Raw genomic sequence first — 22114 nt, forward strand, 5'->3', positions numbered from 1 at the left:
AGGCACTTGAAAAGAATGACTGCCCTAAGTTTCTCTGCCAGGGTACTAGAAGGTTTGTTCCTATCTCCGCTCTTGCCAGTGAACAATATTACAATAAGAATAGTTATTCCCTAGCTTGCAGAATATTATTGAGTGCATAATTTGTGTATTATAGGTACATTTTAGGACCGAATCCTGTACTCACTTACTCACATGAGTAGTCCCATTGGCTTTACTGGGTTTCGTCACATGAGTGAGGAAAGCAGAATTTGGCCATTTCGATACAAATTATGAAGGAAGAATGGAGTATGATCTGCTTACCGGAGGATTTCTTTGCGAGTGAAGAAGGTACAATCCTGTTAAAAAAAGAAAACACATTACTGTACTAGAGTGATACAGATATCAACTTAAAAACAATGGCTTCAACCTTCCGGGAAAGAAGGTAAGCTTATACATAGTTGGGTTTTGGTTCACAATGAGGCATTAGGACATGTAAAATAACTAAAATGCGAACTGAGTGCTAAAACTGAGGGCATGGCTGTCAGAAGGGTTTTATTTATTTATTCATGGATTGAAACATCAGAAAACATACAATTTCTGCTATACATGCTATGTGTGGCATTGCTCAGGCAAACTCCAGAGTTTTGAGATGACCTGACTACGAAGGGGACCAAGGCCAATAAGAAGAGCTCCATACCCAAAACATGCAGTAACTGGATCTGAGGGAATATGTCCTTTAACTTTTAAAATGTTACCGCAAAATATATTCAGCAATCTAAATAGAAAACTACTATTATTCATAATTATTTATAATGCAGAAGCACTTAAAAGCAAAAGTCATGGACCAGAGACCCCATTGTGGTAGGCACTTTACATACACAGAACAAAAAGGTGGTTCCTGCCCCAACAGCTTACAAATTAATCCACTTTCCCATTAGTATTTTGAGAGACAAGCCATTGCATAGCTGGAAATCATTTACTAAATTTCAAAAGCAGAGCTGCTGACTACCACCAAGCGCAGCAGTCAGAGCTAATGGTGATTCTGCGGGCTGTCTGGTTCAATCATGCCTGTTTGTTTTTTAGTCACTGTTTCCAAACATCCATATGAATAGCTGGGGGAAGGAGATCTGAGGATTGGCACTTTTGACCATAACTCTAAAGCTCCTCATCATTATTGTTTGTAGTTGGTGCCCTGGTGGATGTCTGTCATGTCTCAGTAGTGGCCAGCAACTGAATGGGTCATGGAAAAGGCACACTTAGATTAGCAAGATCCCAAAGGATTCAGTCCTATTAGGTTCAGACAACTCTGGCCTTGATCCAATTTTAATGCACTTTCTTAGTATAGAATCATAGAACACTAGAACTGGAAGGGATCTTTAGAGGTCATTGAGTCCAGTCCCCTGCCCTCAGAGCAGGACCCAGTACCATCTAGACCAGTGTTTCTCAAACTGTGCTCCGTGGAACCCCAGGGCTCCGCGAGACATCTCCAAGGGCTCCGCAAGGTTGACATGGAAACATCGATAGGTACAACACATACAATCAGTGGACTGATTGCTGGGGCTCCACATACATTTTTATGCATGTAAAGAGCTCTGGAGCCCAAAAAGTCTAAGAACCACTGGTCTAGACGATCCCTGATAGATGTCTATCTAACTTTGTCATGACCATGAAGGATAGCCAGCAGCCTGCAGACTAAGGGGTTCACTGTGTCCCTGTACCTAGCCAGGTATCTGCTCAGCCAATAGAAATGCAGATACAGATTTCAAACTGAGGTAAAGGAATTTTTGGGTTTTTCCCTCCTTTGCCTCTTGAGCCAGTTTGCTCTCTAGATACAGAGGGAGTCAGAATACATGTCTCTCTCCAAGAAAAAGGCTCTTTATAATGTGTAAGTAGGGTAAAGTCTAGAAAAATCCGTCAGGTTTTATTGTTTTCTGTTTTGGGAATTTGGATCTGATGTCTGTGCTGTTAGAAATGGGTTTTCCTTTCTTTTGTAACTAACTCCTGCGCCCATGGGAGTCCCCCATGAGTATATTAATTGGTGACTTTTTCCATCTAATCATTATGCTTGCAACAGTAATATTGTTTTGGATAACAAAAGTTATTTCCTTTTTTTATTAACCTGATATTGGTTCATTTCTATGTCTTGGAAAATCTGTCTGTGGGATCTGCATGCCTCTGATGAGGGGACAGCAATCACAGACTGCAACTTGTATTTTCTCTTTTCTTTTCAAGCTCTTTGGAGAAAAGAGCTGGGGCTGCCCTGGGGTTGGTTTCAAGCATCCACCTTTGTTTGTGGGTTCAAAAGCACTTGATTGTGGCAGTGGATTCCCCAAAATCCGGGTATTAGTATTTTGGGTGGAGTTTTTGTACCAAAGGCTGTAGAGATCAGGTTTTGGGGTTGCTTTTGTGGATACCCATTTGCAGATTTATTGTGCCAGAGTGGGGGAATTAGCCTTGACAAACCTGCTCTTAAATATCTCCAGAGATGGAGATTCCACAACCTTCCTACACAACTTATTCCAGTGCATAACCACCCTGACAGTTAGGAAGTTTTTCCTGATGTCCAACCTAAACCTCCCTTGCTGCAGTTTAAGCTCATTGCTTCTTGTCCTATCCTCAGAGACCAAGGAGAACAATTTTTCTCCCTCCTCTTTGGGATACCAGAAAACTGCTACCATGTCCCCTCTCAGTCTTCTCCTTTCCAAACTAAATAAGCCCAATTCTTTCAGTCTTCCTTCATAGGTCATGTTCCCTAGATCTTTAATCATTCTTATTGCTCTTCTCTGGACTTCTCCAATTTCTCCACATCTTTCTTAAAATGTCGAGCCCAGAACTGGACACAATACTCAAGCTGAAACCTAATCAGCACAGGGTAGACCGGAAGAATGACTTCTCGAGTCTTGCTCACAACACTTTTGTTAATGCATCCCAGAATCATGTTTGCTTTTTTTACAACACCGTCACACTATTAACTCAAATTTATCCTGTGGTCCACTATGACCCCTAGATCTCTTTCTGCAGTACTCCTTCCTAGACAGTCACTTCCCATTCTGTGTGTGTATAACTGATTGTTCCTTCCTAAGTGGAGTACTCTGCATTTGTCCTTATTAAACTTCATCCTATTTACCTCAGACCATTTCTCCAGTTTGCCCAGATCATTTTGAATTATGACCCTATCCTCCAAAGCACTTGCAACCCCTCCCAGCTTTGTATCATCTGCAAACTTAAGAAGCGTACTCTCTATGCCAATATCTAAATCGTTGATAAAGTTATTGAATGGAACTGGTCCTAAAACAGACCCCAGCAGAACCGCACTTGTCATGCTTTTCCAGCAGGATTGTGAACCATTAATAACTACTTTCTGGAATTTCCACGATATACATCTGACGAAGTGGGTCTTTGCCCATGAAAGCTTATGCTCCAATAAATCTATTAGTCTATAAGGTGCCACAGGACTCCTCGTCGCTTTTGCAGATTCAGACTAACACGACTACCCCTCTGATACTTGATCGCTGAGAATGGTTATCCAGCCAGTTATGCACCCACCTTATAGTAGCCCCATCTAGGGTGTATTCAGTTTATTGAGAAGAAGGTCATGCGAGGCCATGTTAATTGCCTTACTAAAGTCTAGGAATACCATGTCCGCTGCTTCTCCCTTATCCACAAGACTCGTTATCCTATCAAAGAAAGCTATCAAATTGATTTGACATGATTTGTTCTTTACAAATACATGCTGGCTGTTACCTATCACCTTATTATCTTCCAGGTGTTTGTAGATGAATTCTTAAATTACTTGCTCCATTATCTTTCCTGGTACAGATGTTAAACTGACTGTTCTGTAATTTCCTGGGTTGTCCTTATTCCCCTTTTATAGATTTGCCCTTTTTCCAGTATGTGCCTAAGTGTTTTGCTGGATTGAGGCCAGAGTACTCAGCTCCTTACAGGATCCAACATGAGGTGAAGGATGAGCTACTTTATGATACATGATGAGAAAGCATAACTTGACACTTCCCATACTACTGTGTGCTATTCTGTGGATAAAGAGAAGATTTCTCTGTCATGAGCTTTGGTAATCCAGCACCTTCCTACAGCATTGACTCATAGTAAATTCATTGAGATCATATTTTCCTACTTAGCTTATGAAAATGTTATGTGGAACTGTCAAAAGCCTTACTAAAATCAAATATATCACATCTACTGCTTTCCCTCATACACAAGGCAAGCAACCTTGTCAAAGGAGGATATTAGGTTGCTTTGGTATAATTTGTTCTTGATAAATCCATGCTGGCTTATCCCTTCTAGACTCTAGGTGCTTACAATTTATTATTTAATAATGTGTTTTAGTATCATTTCAGGTATCAAAATTAGGATGACTAGTTTATAATGTTATTCACTTGGAACAAATCCTGCCTCAGTCTCCATAGCTGGGAAAGATCCTTTGGTGGCAGAATGGGTACAGTTCTTTGGGGCAAGAGCATAGGGGCAATGTTTGGGGAAGAAGCACAGGGAATGGGCATTCTCTTTTTTTCCAGTCTGTGACTGAGGAACAGGAAGGAAGCAGATCCTCAGCAGTGCAGCTCCATGGTCTAGCAGGAGGATTTTTCCTGTTCTACCTCTCCACGCTACTGTACCTAGCACTTGCCCAGTTTAATCAAGCTGGCATGAGGATTTGGCCCTTTATAATTGTTTTAATGTAAAAATATTGCATAACTTACTGACAAGGTAATAATGTTAGATATTTGATTAGAGACGGTGAGGGAAGCAAATAACTCTTGCTTTTTAGATTCCTGAAGGAAAATCATTTAATTCCTCCACTGAGAATCATTTTGGCCAAGTGCCTGTTCCTTCTAGTGAGGGCAAAACAGACCCATCATAGCTGATTGTAGCAGTATCCTCTAGGTTGTCTCCAGTTTCCAGGTAGGCGATCATGCCTGATGCTATCAATTATTAAGTTTTCTTGCTCCTCTCTATATGAAGCGGTAGGAGAGGCTGCTCCTCCTTTTGCATATTGTGTAACAGAATAGTGTTACAAGGGCACAATCGGAGGGCTCCTTGTGAGTGCCTGATAGTGATGTCACATTGTCTGAAACTGCACACAGTGAAATAAGAGCCAGATGGTTAAGTTTGCATTAATTCTAGCACATGTAACACCTACTGTCAAGATATCATTTAAAAGCACTTCATTTACCAACAAATGGCATGTATAGTTTGACGAATAAATTGTCATTAGCAATCTTCTTGTAATTATATAGGCTCAGAAAAATAATGGAAATTGTTATTTAACTAGTGAGCTAATGGGGGATTTATGTGCAAGTGGAGGCAATGATGAAGAAAACAAAACTACCTTTTAAGAATGAAGCTTCAGGAGGTAGCCGAGTTAGTCTGTACAGGATAAACTTAAAAAACAACAAGTAGTCTGGTAGCACTTTATAGACTAACAAAACATGTAGATGGCATCATGAGCTTTCGTGGCTGTTGTTTTTATTGGACCAACTTCTGTTGTCTCCTGTATCTGAAGTTAGAAATATGAAGTATAATCCTTTTTATTAATCTAGGTGTTCTAGTGAAATCCATTGGTGGTACTAAGAAACTTTAATGGCCAGCGCTCAAGACAAAGATCTGTGAATAGTCTTGTTCTTCCTGTAATCCTGGACTAGGTTTGGTCCTGCTAAGATATGTGGCCATTTTGATGCTGGAACTCATTTTGAATGTGGTACTTTCACATGGGAGTATAAACACAAAGGACTCCCACCTAGAGCAAAATCAATTTATGGGCAGGGAGCCAAACAATAGATTTGTTGGCAGTAGTGAGACATCAAAGTAAAAACAAGGAGTCCTGTGGCACTTAAGGGTATGTCTACACAGCAGTGTTATTTTGGAATAACTGATGTTATTCTGAAATAACGAAGTCTGTGTCTATACTACAAGCAATTATTTCAACATGTCAAAATACTGTTGAGCTGGAGGACTCCATACTCCAACTTTTGTACCCCTCATTTCAGAGGAGTAAGGGAAGTTGGAGGAAGAATGCTCTTTCTCAGAATTCCTGCTGTCTAGACAGCTCCAAAAGCTAAAATAAGCTATTTTGACTTAAGCTACACAATTGATGAAGCTCAAGTTGCGTAGCTCATTTCAGCTTTAGTGCTGCTGTGTAGATGTGTCCTTAAAGATTAACAGATATATTTGGTGTCAAGTATCAGAGGGGTAGCCGTGTTAGTCTGAATCTGCAAAAGCGGCGATGAGTCCTGTGGCACCTTATAGACTAACTGAAGTGTAGGAGCATAAGCTTTCGTGGGTAAAGACCCACTTCGTCAGATGCATGTAGTAGAAATTTCCAGAGGCAGGTATAAATATGCAGGCCAGGATCAGGCTGGAGATGACGAGGTGGATCCAATCAAGGAGGATGAGGCCCACTTCTAGTAGCTGATCTGGAGGTGTGAATTCCAAGAGAGCAGAAGCTGCTTTTGTAGTTAGCAAGCCATTCAGTCTTTGTTTAATCCAGAGTTGATTGTGTCAAACTTGAAGATGAACTGTAGCTCAGCAGTTTCTCTTTGAAGTCTGGTCTTGAAGTTTTTTTGCTGCAGGATGGCTACCTTTAGATCTGCAATTGTGTGTCCAGGAAGATTGAAGTGTTCCCCTACAGGTTTTTGTATGTTGCCATTCTTAATATCAGATTTGTGTCCATTGATTCTTTTACGTAGATATATTTGGGTATCAGCTTTTGTGGGTAAAAACTACTTCATTAGACATGCATCTGAAAAAGTGATTTTTATCCATGAAAGCGTATGTCTTTAATGTGCCAGAGGACTCCTCCTTGTTTTTACTTTGATCTGTTTATCATTTGCAACATCTTAAATCTATTTTTATGCTTAATAAACAAAAGTGTTTTTATTAAATTGATGTAAATAACTGTTACTTAGGGGGTCCAACAGCTGGGCATATCTCTATTTCATTGATAAAGGGAAATAACTTATGAACTTGTTCTGTGTGCCATTTTTATGCAGATTAAAACAAATGTATCTGGGGTTCTGGTTGCACTGGGGCTATGTACCTGAGTTCTGTGTCAAGTCCCTGTGGGTATGTCTACACTACCCCCCTAGTTCGAACTAGGGGGGTAATGTATGCATACCGAACTTGCTAATGAAGCCCGGGATTTGAATTTCCCGGGCTTCATTAGCATAAAGCCGGCGCTGCCATTTTTAAAAACCGGCTAGTGCGAACCCCGTGCCGTGCGGCTACACGCGGCACGGACTAGATAAGTTCGGATTAGGAAGCCTAATCCGAACTATCTGTACACCTCGTTCCAGAAGAGGATGACAATCTGAGGTAGAAAGTAAAAAGAACCTGACCTTCACCCATTGAAACCAAAGGGAGTTTTGCCACTGACATTAATGTGAATAGGGTCAATCCCTTAAAAGTTAAATACAGATTTTATAGGGCAGCGGATTAACTGCAGTTATTTCACATGATTAACTAAAAAAATTAATTGTGACTAGTCACACCATTAAACAGTCAAATACCAATTCAAATTAATTATATATTTTGGATGGTTTTTATTTTAAGATATGTTGATTTCAGTTATATCACAGAATACAAAGTGTGTATTGTGGTGAACAACAGAAACCTTCATGGTCCCTCTCTGTACCACTTTGGTGGGGTTACAGCAGATAAGGAAATGTCCTAGACATAACAAGGAGAATTTGTTTTGCAAAGTGCTAAATCAATTAGCGAGTGAGTGCTGGCATCAGGAACAAAGCTGGGAAGTGAGCTGAGGAACTGCAAGGACAATCAGGCTTTCACCAGGCAGGCCATAGAATGCATGATTAGGGCGATGGAAGAACAGACTGAAATTCTAAAGTTTATAGTGAAGCAGCATAATGAACCGAGGGTTCACCACTCCCTTCAACAGATTCAACATTCTGTGTCCAGCAGACCCACACAGACACATGCCTTCACATTCCTTTTCGCTCTAAAAGTCCTCGTTTTCCCATGCTCCCCCCTCCCTCTCCCAACTTTGATTATAATACCTGGACCTAATCACATTTGTGAGTTGTGACCCTTACCAGTTCTTGGAGTTGCTTTATTATATTTAAGTGTACTGTTTTCTGATGAATAAAGCCACATTTTATAATGATTCTTTGATTTTATTTACTATTTAACAATGTCACAAACTAGTCATTGTGATCCCAAGTGCAGGCATTAAAGACAGGTTCCCAGCTATGTGTTGCATTGGAGAAGGGGGATATGCAATCTGGAAGCAACGGTAACAGAGGTTTATATTATTGCTCTTTATTGTCAAAGTACTCCCTGATGTTAACAGCAGTTCTTTGAGCTTCTAACAGTTCTAGTGTTCAGTGGCTCAAACACTGCAGGCAAAAGTACCAGACTGTCTGGGTGAATACCGGACACCTGGCAACACTAATGATGAGGGGGACACTTACTTGTTTTCGCTCCATGTCACAGGCACCATCTAACATGGCCTCCTGCTGTTCCCATTCGCCAGAAGGAAGCCTCCAGGAAGTGTACATCAGTGGAAGGAAAATGGCAGCACACAGAACCATTTTTGTTCCCTGAATGCGGATCCAGTGGGGAGACTTGGGGCTTTCTCTCCCACTCCCTCCTGCAGGAAGCTGGCACTAGTATTCCAATCTTGCAGGGGCCTGTAAAGCTGTAGCATCAGTGCTGGCTTTCTGCTGGCGCGGCTGAGTTGGGGCTCCAGAATAGCCATATCTGGCTCCATAGCGAACCACATTTGGCTTGTGAGCCATAAGTTGCTGACCTCTGGTATAGGCCAATGTTCCTGAAGATGTGTGCATCATGCATCTTTTCAGAAAACCCCGCATTTATATCTGTGAAATGCCCATAGTGATTAACATGCAACTGCAGCACCATTGAGAAGTATCCCTTTCTGTTGATGTACTCAGTGGTAAGGTGGGGTGGCACTAAAATTACTAAAATTTCCCCCTTCCCATAGTAGGGAAATCCCATGTTCGAAAAGCCAGGTACTATATCATGTACATTTTCCAGAGTCAGGCTATGTCTAGATTGCAGAGCATTTCCGGGATAGCAGAGTTATCCCGCAAAAGCTCTGCCACATCCAAGGAACGTGTCTGCTTTGCAGAAAAAATTTCAGAAAAGCAGATACGTTTTTTCAGCATCCCTGTAAACCTTGTTTTACGAAAAAGAAGAGATGTTCCAAAAGAGGTGTTTTTTTTTTAATTTGGCCCCATGTAGACAAGCCAAATGTCGGAAAAGCCTCTTTCGGAAGTAAATTGGAAAAAGATACGCAAGTTGAGTACTGCAAATTCTGTTTCTTTGTAGAGTAGACCTAGCCTCATAGTCCTCTGTAGCAGAATGCAATTTATTGCTCTGCATACTTGCAGCATTATAGCTCCAATGGTAGACTTCCCCACTCTAATTTGATTTGCAACTGACTGGTAGCAATTGGGAGTCACCAACTTCCACATAGCAAGCGATGCATGCTTCTCAACCAAGAGGGCAGCTTTGATTCTGGTGTCCTTGCGCCACAGGTTGCAGACCTGCTCAGCACACAGCTCCAGGAAGGTTGCTTTACGCATCCTAAAGTTCTGAAGCCAGGGGCCTTCAACACACACCTGCATGGCAATGCAATCCCACCAATCAAAGCTGATTTCCCTAGTCCAAAAGCGATGATCTATTCTGTACACCTACTCTGTGACTGGCAAATACAATGACAAGTTGCTGCTGTCCATGTCGAGCACACTGTCAGGCTTCTCCAAATCATCTTCCTCTATCAGTAATTTCAAAGTGATCTCTGCAGCCATGTGCAAGGTCCTCCTGACAGTTAACAGAGCGTGAGAGAGAACTGTGGGATCCAGTCTTTTTTTGCTGCAGATGCTGAATTGCACAGCAGAGAATGGCAGTTAAAAAAAAGGTGCAAAAGGAAGTTTAAGCCCATGAACAAAGCAGCATCTGATGGGAACTTTTGCATGATCTCAAGATGCCCCATGATCTGTTTTGCACTCTCACAGCACTTGGTGTGGGTGATATTCCTTCCTGACCAAATATGGTGATTGCTATGTCCAGGAGCATGAAATTCAATGGCCCTTATCTTAAATAGCCACAAATGTTATTACTGGTCATAAAATTGTCCAGCCCTTTTAAAAATTCAGAGATGTTAATTAATTTTATTAACTCCTGCAGAAGAGAAATGCCATAGACTAACTCAGCCCATTGTGCCTGGCTATTGCAAGGGTCTGAGATACATTTCTGAGTGTAAAAAAGATTTGGTCTGCAAAGTCTAGATGAAATGAATTAAGGATGGCATTTCAGCTCTAACATTTGCCAGCTCATGCCAAGATGTTAATGTTAATTACATTCAGGTCTTGTTTTGTTTTACTGCAGCTGGTCTCTGCTCTGTGTTTACGTTTATAGGTATTAGGAATGCAGACATTTGGTGTTTTGCAGATCTCTGATTTCCCTCTCTGCAGCATGCTGAGCGTTGCTATAAGCTGAGCTTTTGTTAAGTTTGCTCAGGCTGCGAAATATACTGCAATGACCAATGGCAGGTTGGAATGAGATCAGCAACTAGGGGTATGTCTACTCTACAGAGTTTTTTCGGACAAACAGCTGTTTTTCCAAAAAAAACCTCACTTACTACCACACTGCAATTGCGTTCTTTCGAAAGAAAATGGAAAGAACAGTGGGGTTTTTCCGACATTGGTAAACCTCCTTCTATGAGGATGAAGCCTTTTTCAAGAAGAGCTGTTTTGGAAAAAGGCATGTGTGCACAGGGAAAAGCTTCTGAAGTTCTTTCGGAAGAAGAGGAAAAGAGGAAAAAGCACAGGTGCCTTGGTGGCCACTCCATTCATAGTAATCACATAGTGTCCATTCAGTGTGGACGTTATCTTTCAAAACAGATCGCTTTTTCGATGCACTTTGGCACCGTGAGCACTCTCTTTCAGAAGAAGTTTTCCTGGAAGATCTCTTCCATAAAAAGCTTTTTCCGAAAGAAGCCTGCAGTCTAGATATAGCCTAAGTGAAGTTAAATGAGCCTTATGATCATGGGATGAGCATAAAAAAGCACACATCATGTCATTATGAAAGGTGAAATCCAGTCAGGATATTGAATCAGTGTGTGAATGTATTTATTCTCATATCATATATATAGTAGCCCAATGTCTGACTCTGTAACGCTGAAACACTGGCTGTTCCCTCTGGGCGGCACTGTTGCCTCCCGGCATGGCACTCGGCTGACTTCTGCACCGCTCAGCTGGGCTGCCGTACAGGAGCAAGTGGCACAAGCGGCTGTTTGGGGTCCATGCTCCAGGAGTGCTGCATGGGGAGCGCGGGGCCCAAACGGCTGCTTGCGCTGCTTGCTTCCACGCGGTGGCCCGGCTAAGTGGTGCAGAAGTCAGCTGAGTGCCATGGCGGGAGGCAACAGCGCCACCCAGCAGGAACAGCCAGGGGGCGGGGCCTGAACAAGCGTCTCTGATGTCAGTCAAGGGCACCGGATTCAAAAGGAGGAAAGCGGAGCGGACGCAGAGGAGACAGAGAGGAGAACAGCGAGAGAGAGCATGAGAAAGATGCAGCAGGAGGAGGAGAAGAGAAACACAGAGTGAGTGGCGGGAGGGGGAGAAAAGAAAGAGGCAGGAGGCGTAACGAGGAGTTTCACGAGGAGTAACGGTAGTTCGAACTAGGAAGCCTAGTTCGAACTACCTAGTTCGTGCCCCGTGTAGCCGCGCTGCACAGGGTTCGAACGAGCGGGGTTTTTAAAATGGCGGCTCCCCGCTTATGCAAATGAAGCCCGGGAAATTCAAATCCCGGGCTTCATTTGCAAGTGCGGTATGCCTACATTACCCCCCTAGTTCGAACTAGCGGGGTAGTGTAGACATACCCAGAGAGAGGCTGTTTGAGCTGCTTGCTCCTGCACCGCGGCCCAGCTGAGCGGCGCAGAAGTCAGCCGAGCGTCATGGTGGGAGGTGAAGGGGGGCAGGGCGGTGACGTACACGCCTAGGGGGTGGGGTCTGGATGAGCATGCATTCCCGATGGAGACAGAGGAGAGCAGAGAGTGAGAGGCAGGAGGGGGAGAAGAGAAAGAGAGACGGCACGGAGAGGCAGAAGGCGGAGGAGAGCTGAGAGAGAGGGTGGGAGGCAGTAGGAGGAGAGAGAGAGATGGAGCGAGAGACCGCAGGCTCAGGAGAGAAGACTGATGAGGAGCAGAGACCTGAAAATCCCGTCTTATGACGGACCAATTGGCTAGTTGTATTATAAATATCTTGTTTTCATGAGGGCGGAGTTGTTTTAAAGTGAGAAGTAATCGGCAAAGTATAGAAGATCTTTGCCAAATCTGAGACTGCCCCCATTTAAAATGACCCCAGATTAATCTAATTTCTTGAAATTGTGCATTCCTTTTTAAAGCCTGCTCCAAAGCCCACTCAGGCCAGTGAAAAGACTATCGACTTTAGATCAGAACCTTGGTCAGGCGAGAAGCTGAATGTTGTAATGTTATTTACAACTCTACTGTTGTTTAACATTTTGTGGAAAAGAACAGAGCAGCCAAACTTGTATAGTTCTATTGGTGTTATTCAACTTCCCCCTTTCTCTGCTTTGTCCTATTTTACTTTGCCATCTTTTATTTTCTTGGACTTGTACTGGTAGTGCAGGCAGCTCCACACTCTGCTTCAGGCATCTCTGCAGTGTGCTGATAATCTCTGAATGGAGACTGGGAAAGACTTTGTTGGGCAGAGAAAAATGAAACTGAGGTGGCATGCTGTATTAAAAAAGATATAAAAACTAACCACTTCTGGAGAGTGCTGCTTCCAACATGTAGATCTTTTTCTGTTATGGGAAGAAGGAAAATCTCCACCCAGAATTATAAACAATGTAGGGCAATCACATGTAAAGGATTAAAATGGAAAAAAAAAACCCATCTCTACAGCTTTGGAGAGCAATTAGTGCAGTACATGATCTTTAGGAAATATGAAACTTACCTCTATAAATTTGCCACTGAAGGGATCAGGGACATGTGCAAATGTGCCTGATGGACAATCTCTTCTTTAATACGTGTTCAGTGCAAACATCACTCTAAAACTTCTCATTCATCATTATGGCCACAAACTTCAATCTCTGTTCCCTGGCCTTAAGTGTCTGGGATTTGATTCCCTTCCCTGGTGGTGAAGGAAAATGCTTTTTGCTCCTGAGGAGGAGACTGGATTTAGATGCATGCAGAAGCCCACACTAATTGTCTAATTAACAGGTATAATAGGTGAGGGAGAGTGACTCTAAAGTATAAACATGTTCTTATAAATTAAAATGGATCATACATAAAAAATCAAAGCAGCATATTCACTCCCTTCCCCTTAATGAAGATGTAAGACTCTTACCTGATAAGCATCTAGCTGTTCATCAGTAAATATCGTTTGCTTATTACCCATCTTAAATGAGGAATTCTCCCTTTGTGCAAATGCATCACATAAGAAGTTGCTAGAGTCCTTTTTACTGTAGGCATTTAGAGTATATACACTTTGTGATGGTGCTGAAGAAATCCCCAAGCCTGCATTGAACTGCACCTGCCCAGCTAGCGAGGAACAATGAAGCCGTTTCTGGGAATCTTGGAAATGCTGGTTTTTTATGTGTCAGGAGGGAGAAGGTTAAAATCCCAGGCAAATATCACCCAGAAATGGTTGTGCCATCTTCAGCCTTTTCCTCTGCGTTTTCTTGGAGTACAATATGGGGTTTGTATGGTGTGAAAACTGATAAGGAGCATCCAGTGTCAGAAGGAAACCAGCTCTCTGCCACCCCTGCTCTGTCTCCACCGCGGCACTCCCTCTCCATACATTCCCAGTGTAAAAGGAGTTCTTCCCCACTAGGTGTCGCCCAATAACCCATTTATATTCCACAGGAGGCCAGCAAAAGAGGTGTCTGGATTGCTCCAGTCAGTGAGGGACAGGGTCCAAGTGCAGAATTTTATTGAGGAGCAATGCTGACATTCACAGGGTCCAGCTAAAGGTGAAGGGAAATACAGGGACAAGGTGCAACAGGGAACATAAGACTATGAGAAAGCTACTGGGGGGCAGCTGTTCTTGATTTGAATTTAACAAATAGGGAGGAACGGTTTGCAATGAAAGTGGAAGGCAGCTTCCGTGAAAGTGACCATGAAATCACAGAGTTCATGATTCTAAGGAATGGTGGAAGGGAGAACAGCAAAATAGAGACAGTGGATTTCAGGAAGGTAGATTTTAGTAAACTCAGAGAGCTGGTAGGGCTGGCAGAACAAACTATTCCACTGTGTAGGAAAGGTAGAAAGTATGGCAGGAGACCACCTTGGATCAACCAGGAGATCTTATATAATCTAAAAATAAAAAAGGAGTCGTATAAAAAGTGGAAACTAGGTCAAATTACAAAGGATGAATATAAGCAAACAATGCAAGTGTGCAAGATTAGAAAGGCAAAGGCACAAAAATGAGCTAAATCTAGCCAGGGCATAAAGAGTAACAAGATGTTCTACAAGTATATTAGAAGCAAGAGGAAAATCAAGGACAGGGTAGACCCGTTGCTCAGTGAAGAGAGAGAAACAATAACAGGAAACTTGGAAATGGCAGAGGTGCTTAATTACTTCTTTGTTTCAGTTTTCATCAAGAAAATGAATCATAGAATACTAGGACTGGAAGGGACCTCAAGAGGTCATAGAGTCCAGTCCACTGCCCTCACGGCAGGACCCAGCACTATCTAGACCAGTGGTCCCCAACCTTTTCAGGTTGTCGGGCACCAGGGGGCGTGGCTGTTCGCCCGCCGGGCGCCAGGGGGCGGGGACATTTGCCCGCCCGAGGGCGGCCCCCCCCAGCCGCATGCCCGGGGCCGGGGCCCCCCCCATAGCCACGCGCCCGGGGCCGGCGCTCCCCCTGTAAGCGCCGCGCGCCCGGGGGTGGGGTCAAGGCCGGGGCCAGGGCACGCGCGGCACACCCGGGTTGGGGACCACGGCTCCGCGGGCGCATGTAAAGAGCCCAGCGGGCGCCATGGCGCCCGCGGGCACCGGGTTGGGGACCACAGATCTAGACTATCCCTGATAGACATTTATCTAACCTACTCTTAAATATCTCCAGAGATGGAGATTCCATAACCACCCTAGGCAATTTATTCCAGTGTTTAGCCACCCTGACAGTTAGGAACTTTTCCCTAATGTCCAACCTAAACCTCCCTTGCTTCAGTTTAAAACCACTGCTTCTTGTTCTATCTTCAGAGGCCAGGAAGAACAAGTTTTCTCCCTCCTCCTTGTGACACCCTTTTAAATACCTGAAAACCGCTATCATGTCCCCTCTCAATCTTCTCTTTTCCAAACTAAACAAGCCCAGTTCTTTCAGTCTTCCTTCATAAGTTATGTTCTCTAGACCTTTAATCATTCTTGTTGCTCTTCTCTGGACCTTCTCCAATTTCTCCACATCTTTCTTGAAATGTGGCACCCAGAACTGGACACAATACTCCAACTGAGGCCTAATCAGCACAGAGGAGAGCAGAAGAATGACTTCTCAAGTCTTGCTCACAACACACCTGTTAATGCATCCTAGAACCATGTTGGCTTTTTTTGCAACAGTGTCACATTTATAGACTCATATTTAGCTTGTGGTCCACTATAACCCCTAGATCCCTTTCTGCTGTACTCCTTCCTAGACAGTCGCTTCCCATTCTGTATGTATGAAACTGATTGTTCCTTCCTAAGTGAAGCACTTTGCATTTGTCTTTATTAAAATTCATCCTGTTTACCTTAGACCCGTGGTCACCAACCAGTAGATCGTGAGCTACCGGTAGATCTCAGGGGCTCTAAGAGTAGCTCTTGAGCCCTCTCTGAACTGCGCACTTGCGTAGCACATTTACATTAGATTTCCTCATTTGAGGAGCAGCTTATAGGTAAGGTACCCATTTCTTATCACTTCCTCTCTCTATATACATATAAGAATGTTTTAACTGGTCATTTGGACTATTATGTAATGATTATCTCTATTTGCAATTTAAAACACTACATGAAATCAAAACACTTATGTAAATAACAAGGTTGAGGCCTGATAGTGTTATCAGTGCATGTCTTTCATCACACACACTATTCAGTCTACAGGACTATGTAGCACTTTAAAGACTAACAAGATGGTTTATTAGATGATGAGCTTTGTGACTATTTTCTTCCACTATTTGATCTGAGGAAGTGGGTCTGGCCCACGAAAGCTCATCATCTAATAAACCATCTTGTTAGTCTTTAAAGTGCTACATAGTCCTGTATTTTGTTTTAGCTACACCAGACTAACACAGCTACATTTCTATCACTATTTCAGTCTAGTAGCTTTAAAACATTTGCCAAGTAGATTGTCTTTAATTATCTAGCAAAGTAAAGTTTATCCACTATAATCAAACTGGAAAAGTGCCTTTAGTAAACATAACTGAAAAGAATGGGTACACATAATAATCAGCTTTACTAACATTTATACTGCAGAGCATGGTGAATTAATCATCCAGCTTAAAAGTTTCACTCATTCTGGGTGCAGAAAACATACCGTGAACAGTAGATAACTAAAATTAATAGTGAATAATTAACATTTTTTATTGTACTGTTGCCTACCACAATGGAGTCCTGAACCATGATCACCACTCCTAGATGCCACCACAATACAAATAATAAATAATAGTGAAATAATTTAAGCAAATAGTAACAACTAACCTGGAATGTGAAAAATTATTCAACCAAACTATTCAATAAATACTAACAAAATCTGATGACAGTTGTTTGTGGTTGATTTGCAAGTCCAACAAACTCTGGCCAATCTCAATGCTGTTCATCTTGCTCAGAGTGGTGTTTGATGTGTTAAAAGACCTACGAAATATAACAGTCTGTCTCTTTTATACAATAAAGCCATGCTGGGTGCACTGGCTTGTAGGTATTGGAGGGAATACACTGAGCAGTGCATTGTGCTATACCAGGGGTCATCAACCTTTCAGAGGAGGAGTGCCAAGTTTTGACCTATAAACCCCTATGTACTGACCCTATCCCCCCAGTCTCCAGGCTGACCACAGCTTCCATACACACACCCTCCAGCCCCCAGGTCGCCTGCGGCTTCAACATCCCCCCTCTGGTCCTCAGGGCACCAGTGGCTTCCACACACCCTGTCTAGTCCCTAGGCTGCCCGCAGCTTCAACATCCCTCCCCTCTAGTCAGTGGTGGATGAAGTACCCCAAAAGTTACCTGAGTAAAAGTACTGCTACTTTGAAAAAAATGGAATTAAGTAAAAGTCAAAGTATCCTTCTGGAAAATTACTTGAGTAAACGTACAAAAGTATCGCATCTTAATTGTACTCAAGTATCCAAAAGTAAAAAGTAGCCATCCTACGGAAATCTATGGTTAACCATTATCATAAGGCACCATTATTTTTCATACACACAATGGCTACGTCTACACTGGCAGGATTTTCCAAAAATGCTTTTAACGGAAAAGTTTTCCGTTAAAAGCATTTTCGGAAAAGCACGTCTAGATTGGCAGGATGCTTTTCTGCAAATTTCCGCCATTTTCGCGATCAGGGCTTTTTTGTGGAAAACACTACTGTGCTGTTTACACTGGCCCTTTTGCGCAAAAGTCTTTCAGAAAAAGACTTTTGCCCAAACAGGAGCAGCATAGTAGTTCCGGAAAAGCACTGACGATCTTACATGAGATCGTCGGTGCTTTTCCGGAAATTCAAGCGGCCAGTGTAGACAGCTGGCAAGTTTTTCCGCAAAATCAAATGATTTTGCAGAAAAACTTGCCAGTCTAGACACAGCCAATGTGCATTTATATATGCATATATACGGTGTGTGTGTGTGAGTGAGAGAGAAACAACAATAGCCGTTGGGTTGGGAGCCACTGACCTATGGAAAAATCAGGTGGGGTCACACAAGTGAGAGGCAACACCCCCCAAAAAAATAAAACCCCCTCAATCTGGCCAATGGGAGCAGCAGGGAAACTCTCTCACGAGCAGTTTCCAGCAACGCATTCTCCCAGCCGGGGGAAATATGAGCAGCAGCACATGGCACTGTGCTTCTTCTCCCCCACATGCCAGATCTGGCCCATGAGGCTCAGGGTTCCCCACTCCTGCATACAGGGCTGGCCTTAGGGAAAATAGCATCCTAGGCAAACTTGCATTTTGGTGCCCTGGCCCTCCATATTTCCCTTGGAAACTGCTCAGTCCCAATAGCTCCCCTTAGAGCTATTGTCTCTCCCCCTTGCAAAGGGAGTTGTCATAGGTTGTCATAGTCTTGACCAAGCCCTTCCTTTAAGAGCTACATGGGGAATAGATTATTGTAGCTTAAATCAGGGGTGGGGAACCTAAGGCCTGGATGTGGTCCCTGAGGCTCAGAGCATCTCCTCCCTCCCCCAGTATTGGGAGCCTGTGCTCCAATCTCCTGCCATCCCCCCATGGGGCTGAAGCACACAAAATCTACAAGCCTGGGTCCCCCAAGGCTCTAGAGTGCAAGGGGAATTCTTTCTCCTTCTCAGCTGGGGGCCAGATCAGTGAGGGCTCTTGGGTTTTTTTTCTTGTGTGTGGCCTCTGACTGATTTATCTGGGGGTCAGTGGCCCTTGACCCAAAAAAGGTTCCCCACCCCCAGATTAAATATTTTCCCTCAGATACGACACACAGAAAGCAGCTGCTATTTTTGAATCAGAGCAGATTGTGAAATGAAATAGTGAGTAAAAAAAATCCTGAGTGGGTCACTCACCCTTCAGTGGCGTTCTTCCACGACGGCTTGAGCAGCTCTGAAGCAGCCCTGGCAGCTCCCTTGCTGCACAGCACTAGCTCTTTATGCCTGGTGTTTGGTCTGCAGCTCATGGCGAGCTCCCTGCTGTCAGATGGGGGCTGCATCTTGTGCATGTGGCCCTCCTGCAGCGCTCTGGCCACTCCTGACTCACCAGGGGGGCCAGTTCAGATTGTGGTAGGGCTGGGGAAGGCAACTTCAACAATTTCAGAGGATACTTAGGTACCTGAAATCTCTAGGGATTTGGGATTTTGTGTTTATTTTGTTTTGTTTCTTTGCAAATAACTTAGAAATTAGCTGATTTCACGGTACACAGAAATCCTGACATATTTCCATCAGTAATAATTTAATTATTTACAGATCGGGAAAGCAAGAAAAATGCTTCCTGAGCACTCGTTAGAGTTAAAATTCAATAATATAAATTCCTGAACTGGGTTTGTCACAAATGGACAAGGGAATGAATAGTTAATTCAACAAATCATATCTGGTGTTAGGATAATTATTTTGTATATCTGGACATCTATCTTGACATGTGATATGGTGGTTTTTGCTGTTTTGTTATAGTTATATTGGTGCCTGGGTGAGAGTCACAAGGTGAGTGAAGTAATATTTTTAATTGGAACAAATATGGTTGGTGACAAGAGACAACCTTTAGAACTCCTCAGAGCTCTTCCCCAGGTCTGTGAAGCTCAAAGGGCTAATCTCTCACCAACTAAAACTGTTCCAAAATAATTTAAAAAAAAGATATTACTTCACCCACCTTGTCTCTCTGTTTACATTTTAACAGCTTTAAAGCTTGAACTCTTTACATCTCCACTTCGTCGTTAAAAAATTATTGGACCTCCCTCCACAATTTCCCAATCACTATGAACGTTATGAAAAGCTTAAAACATTACACAACGTTATAAAACATACCACGTGCATTCCACCAACCCTTTTTATAAGCCAGAGCACTGGGGTGAAGCATTGCACAGGAGATGGGAAAGAGCCTATACTGTATTCCCACTGAGTCCTCCTGAGTTTTAAGTGCCTCATTGAAACTGCAAGTCACAACAATCACACCCTATCTTCAGATTCTCACACTAGGAACCCCTGTGACTTCCAGAGCATAAAGAAAGTTTGCAGGTTAAGATGGGAGCAAAGAAAATTTCCTTATTGTTAATCTTAATGAAAGAACAACACTGCTCAAAAACAGCTTCAACAAGGCCCCCTGACCTGAGAAATTTAGGAATACTGATAAATACAACTTGTAGTGAAAACAAACAAAACCTGAGGGTGTGGATAGGTCATTAAGAATTGAATGGAAGGTAAAATGTTTCAGCCATGCAGCCAGACATCACCCACTATGACTCATTTCCCTAGGGGGCACATGGGAGAGCTGATTTCAATAATACTAATTGCCTCTGCACCCACCTGCCTCACATTGGGGAAGCAGCAGCTTCCCCTCTCCTCTACCCACCCCAAAAAAGTGAGCAAAACTTCAGAGCCAGCCAGGCAGGCAGGAGGAAAGGACCAACTGCTCATGGGGGGAAATTTAAAGGTCTCCCCCCCAACAATTTAAACTGTTATACCCCCCTCCCAAGCCAGTAGCCCAGCTCTCCTCAGTTCCCCTATGGGGCTCTTAGGGGGAAAGGGGAAAAAAGGGGGGGGGTGACCCACACCTGCTCTACATTAGCACACACCCGGACAGCAGGGTAACTCCAAATCCCAGCCAGGCGGCAGACAGAGGGAAGCTGTGCACACAGATACAATTCTTCAATCCCCACCAAACTCGTCTGCCAACCCTGAGCCTGTACCAGCACAGCCCGCCCCATCCTCTTGCCAGAGGGCTTCTACGGGGCCCTCTGTCCCAGGGAGAATGGGGAGCTCTCCTCCTAGGCACCCACCCTGCTGCTGCTTCCACCAAAGCAGATGATTTACCTGACCCGAGTAAGTGCCTCTGTCCTCCCTGCGCATCCAGAAATATAATCTATGCTATCATGTGCTGAAAGTGTCCGTCTGCTATGTACACTGGACAAACGTCTCAGACACTTCGCCAAAGGATTAATGCCCACAAAACAGACATTAGACAGGATCACAAAGAAAAAACAGTTTCTTGCCATTTCAACCAGAAAGGACACTGTCTCAATGACCTAATCACATGCATCCTACTTCAGAAGACTTTCAAATCTGCACTTGAAAGGGAATCCTCTGAATTGGCATTCATGCTGAAATTCGACACTCTCCGCAGGGGGCTGAACAAAGACCCCAACTACCTTACCCATTACAAAGATAGCTTCCCCAATTATCACCTCTAATACCATTAACTCACAGACATCTACCCTTCCCCACCTCTAATATCATTAACTCATAGGCATTTACCTTCCTTTCCCCCCCTCTGTTCTGAAATTTGATTTGTCCTTTTCATATGTGTTCATTTTTTTAACTGTATCCTTTGGTATATATGGTTGTGACTATTTTCTTCCACTATTTGATCTGAGGAAGTGGGTCTGGCCCACGAAAGCTCATCATCTAATAAACCATCTTGTTAATCTTTAAAGTGCTACATAGTCCTGTATTTTGTTTCAGCTACACCAGACTAACACGGCTACATTTCTATCACTATTCTGTCCTCCCTGAACTTGGCTGAGGTGGCTGCTGGGTTTCCCTCCTATTTAGCTGGCTGTCCCCAGGTAAGGTCACATGAGATCCCCTCAGCACAGCCACCCTGCTTGCTCTGGTCTCAGGCTGGCAGTGCCTGCATAGATACGGTTTTTGAATGAAAAGGTGTTAATGGGGCTATTAAAAGGCTTCATTGTTGGCAGGGTTATTGTGCTTGTTGATTGATTTTTTTGGATGATTGGAAAGAAGCTGTGCTTAGGCAAATCAGAATGATGAAAGTAGTGAGTAACTAAGTACTTCTTAGTTACTAAGTAACTAAGTACTTCTTGGTTACTCACTTGGTACTTGGTTAGTGAGTAACTAAGTACTTCTGGCCCACGAAAGCTCATCATCTAATAAACCATCTTGTTAGTCTTTAAAGTGTTACATAGTCCTGCGTTTTGCTAAGTACTTCCCGAAATTGTAGTGGGGTAAAAAGCATGATGTTTTCTAAAAAAAAACTACTTGAGTAAAAGTCAAAGTATCACAAAAATAAATTACTTGAGTAAAGTACAAATACTGAAAAAATGTACTTGAGTAATATAACAAAGTATTTCTACTTAGTTAACTTTCCACCTCTGCCTCCAGTCCTCTGGCTGCCTGCAGCATCAACACCCCTCCCTTCCAGTCCCCAGGCTGCTGGTAGCCTCAACACACAGCCCCTTCCAGTCTCCAGGCCACCGTGCCTTCCATCCTCCCCCTGCCCCTCTGCTCTGGTCCCCAGGATGACCACAACTTCCACAC

The 22114-nt window shown here is 43.3% G+C and overlaps 1 protein-coding gene across 4 annotated transcripts in view; it reads right to left on the reverse strand.

Moving 5' to 3' along the window:
- Positions 1–22114, reverse strand: part of CIB2 (calcium and integrin binding family member 2) — a 129487-nt gene that overhangs the window by 90116 nt on the left and 17257 nt on the right. For 2 of the 4 annotated variants that reach the window (XM_075897624.2, XM_075897625.2), the window contains exon 2: positions 301–335. In XM_075897624.2, the coding sequence (XP_075753739.1) occupies positions 301–335 (35 nt within the window). Of the gene's footprint in view, positions 1–300; positions 336–13343; positions 14005–18694; positions 20052–22114 lie in introns of those variants that run through there. The other 2 variants (XM_075897626.2, XM_006116963.5) reach the window with 2 other exon arrangements.

Source organism: Pelodiscus sinensis, chromosome 14, assembly GCF_052426305.1.
Source record: "Pelodiscus sinensis isolate ZL-2025 chromosome 14, ASM5242630v1, whole genome shotgun sequence".
Lineage (NCBI taxonomy): Eukaryota > Metazoa > Chordata > Testudines > Trionychidae > Pelodiscus > Pelodiscus sinensis.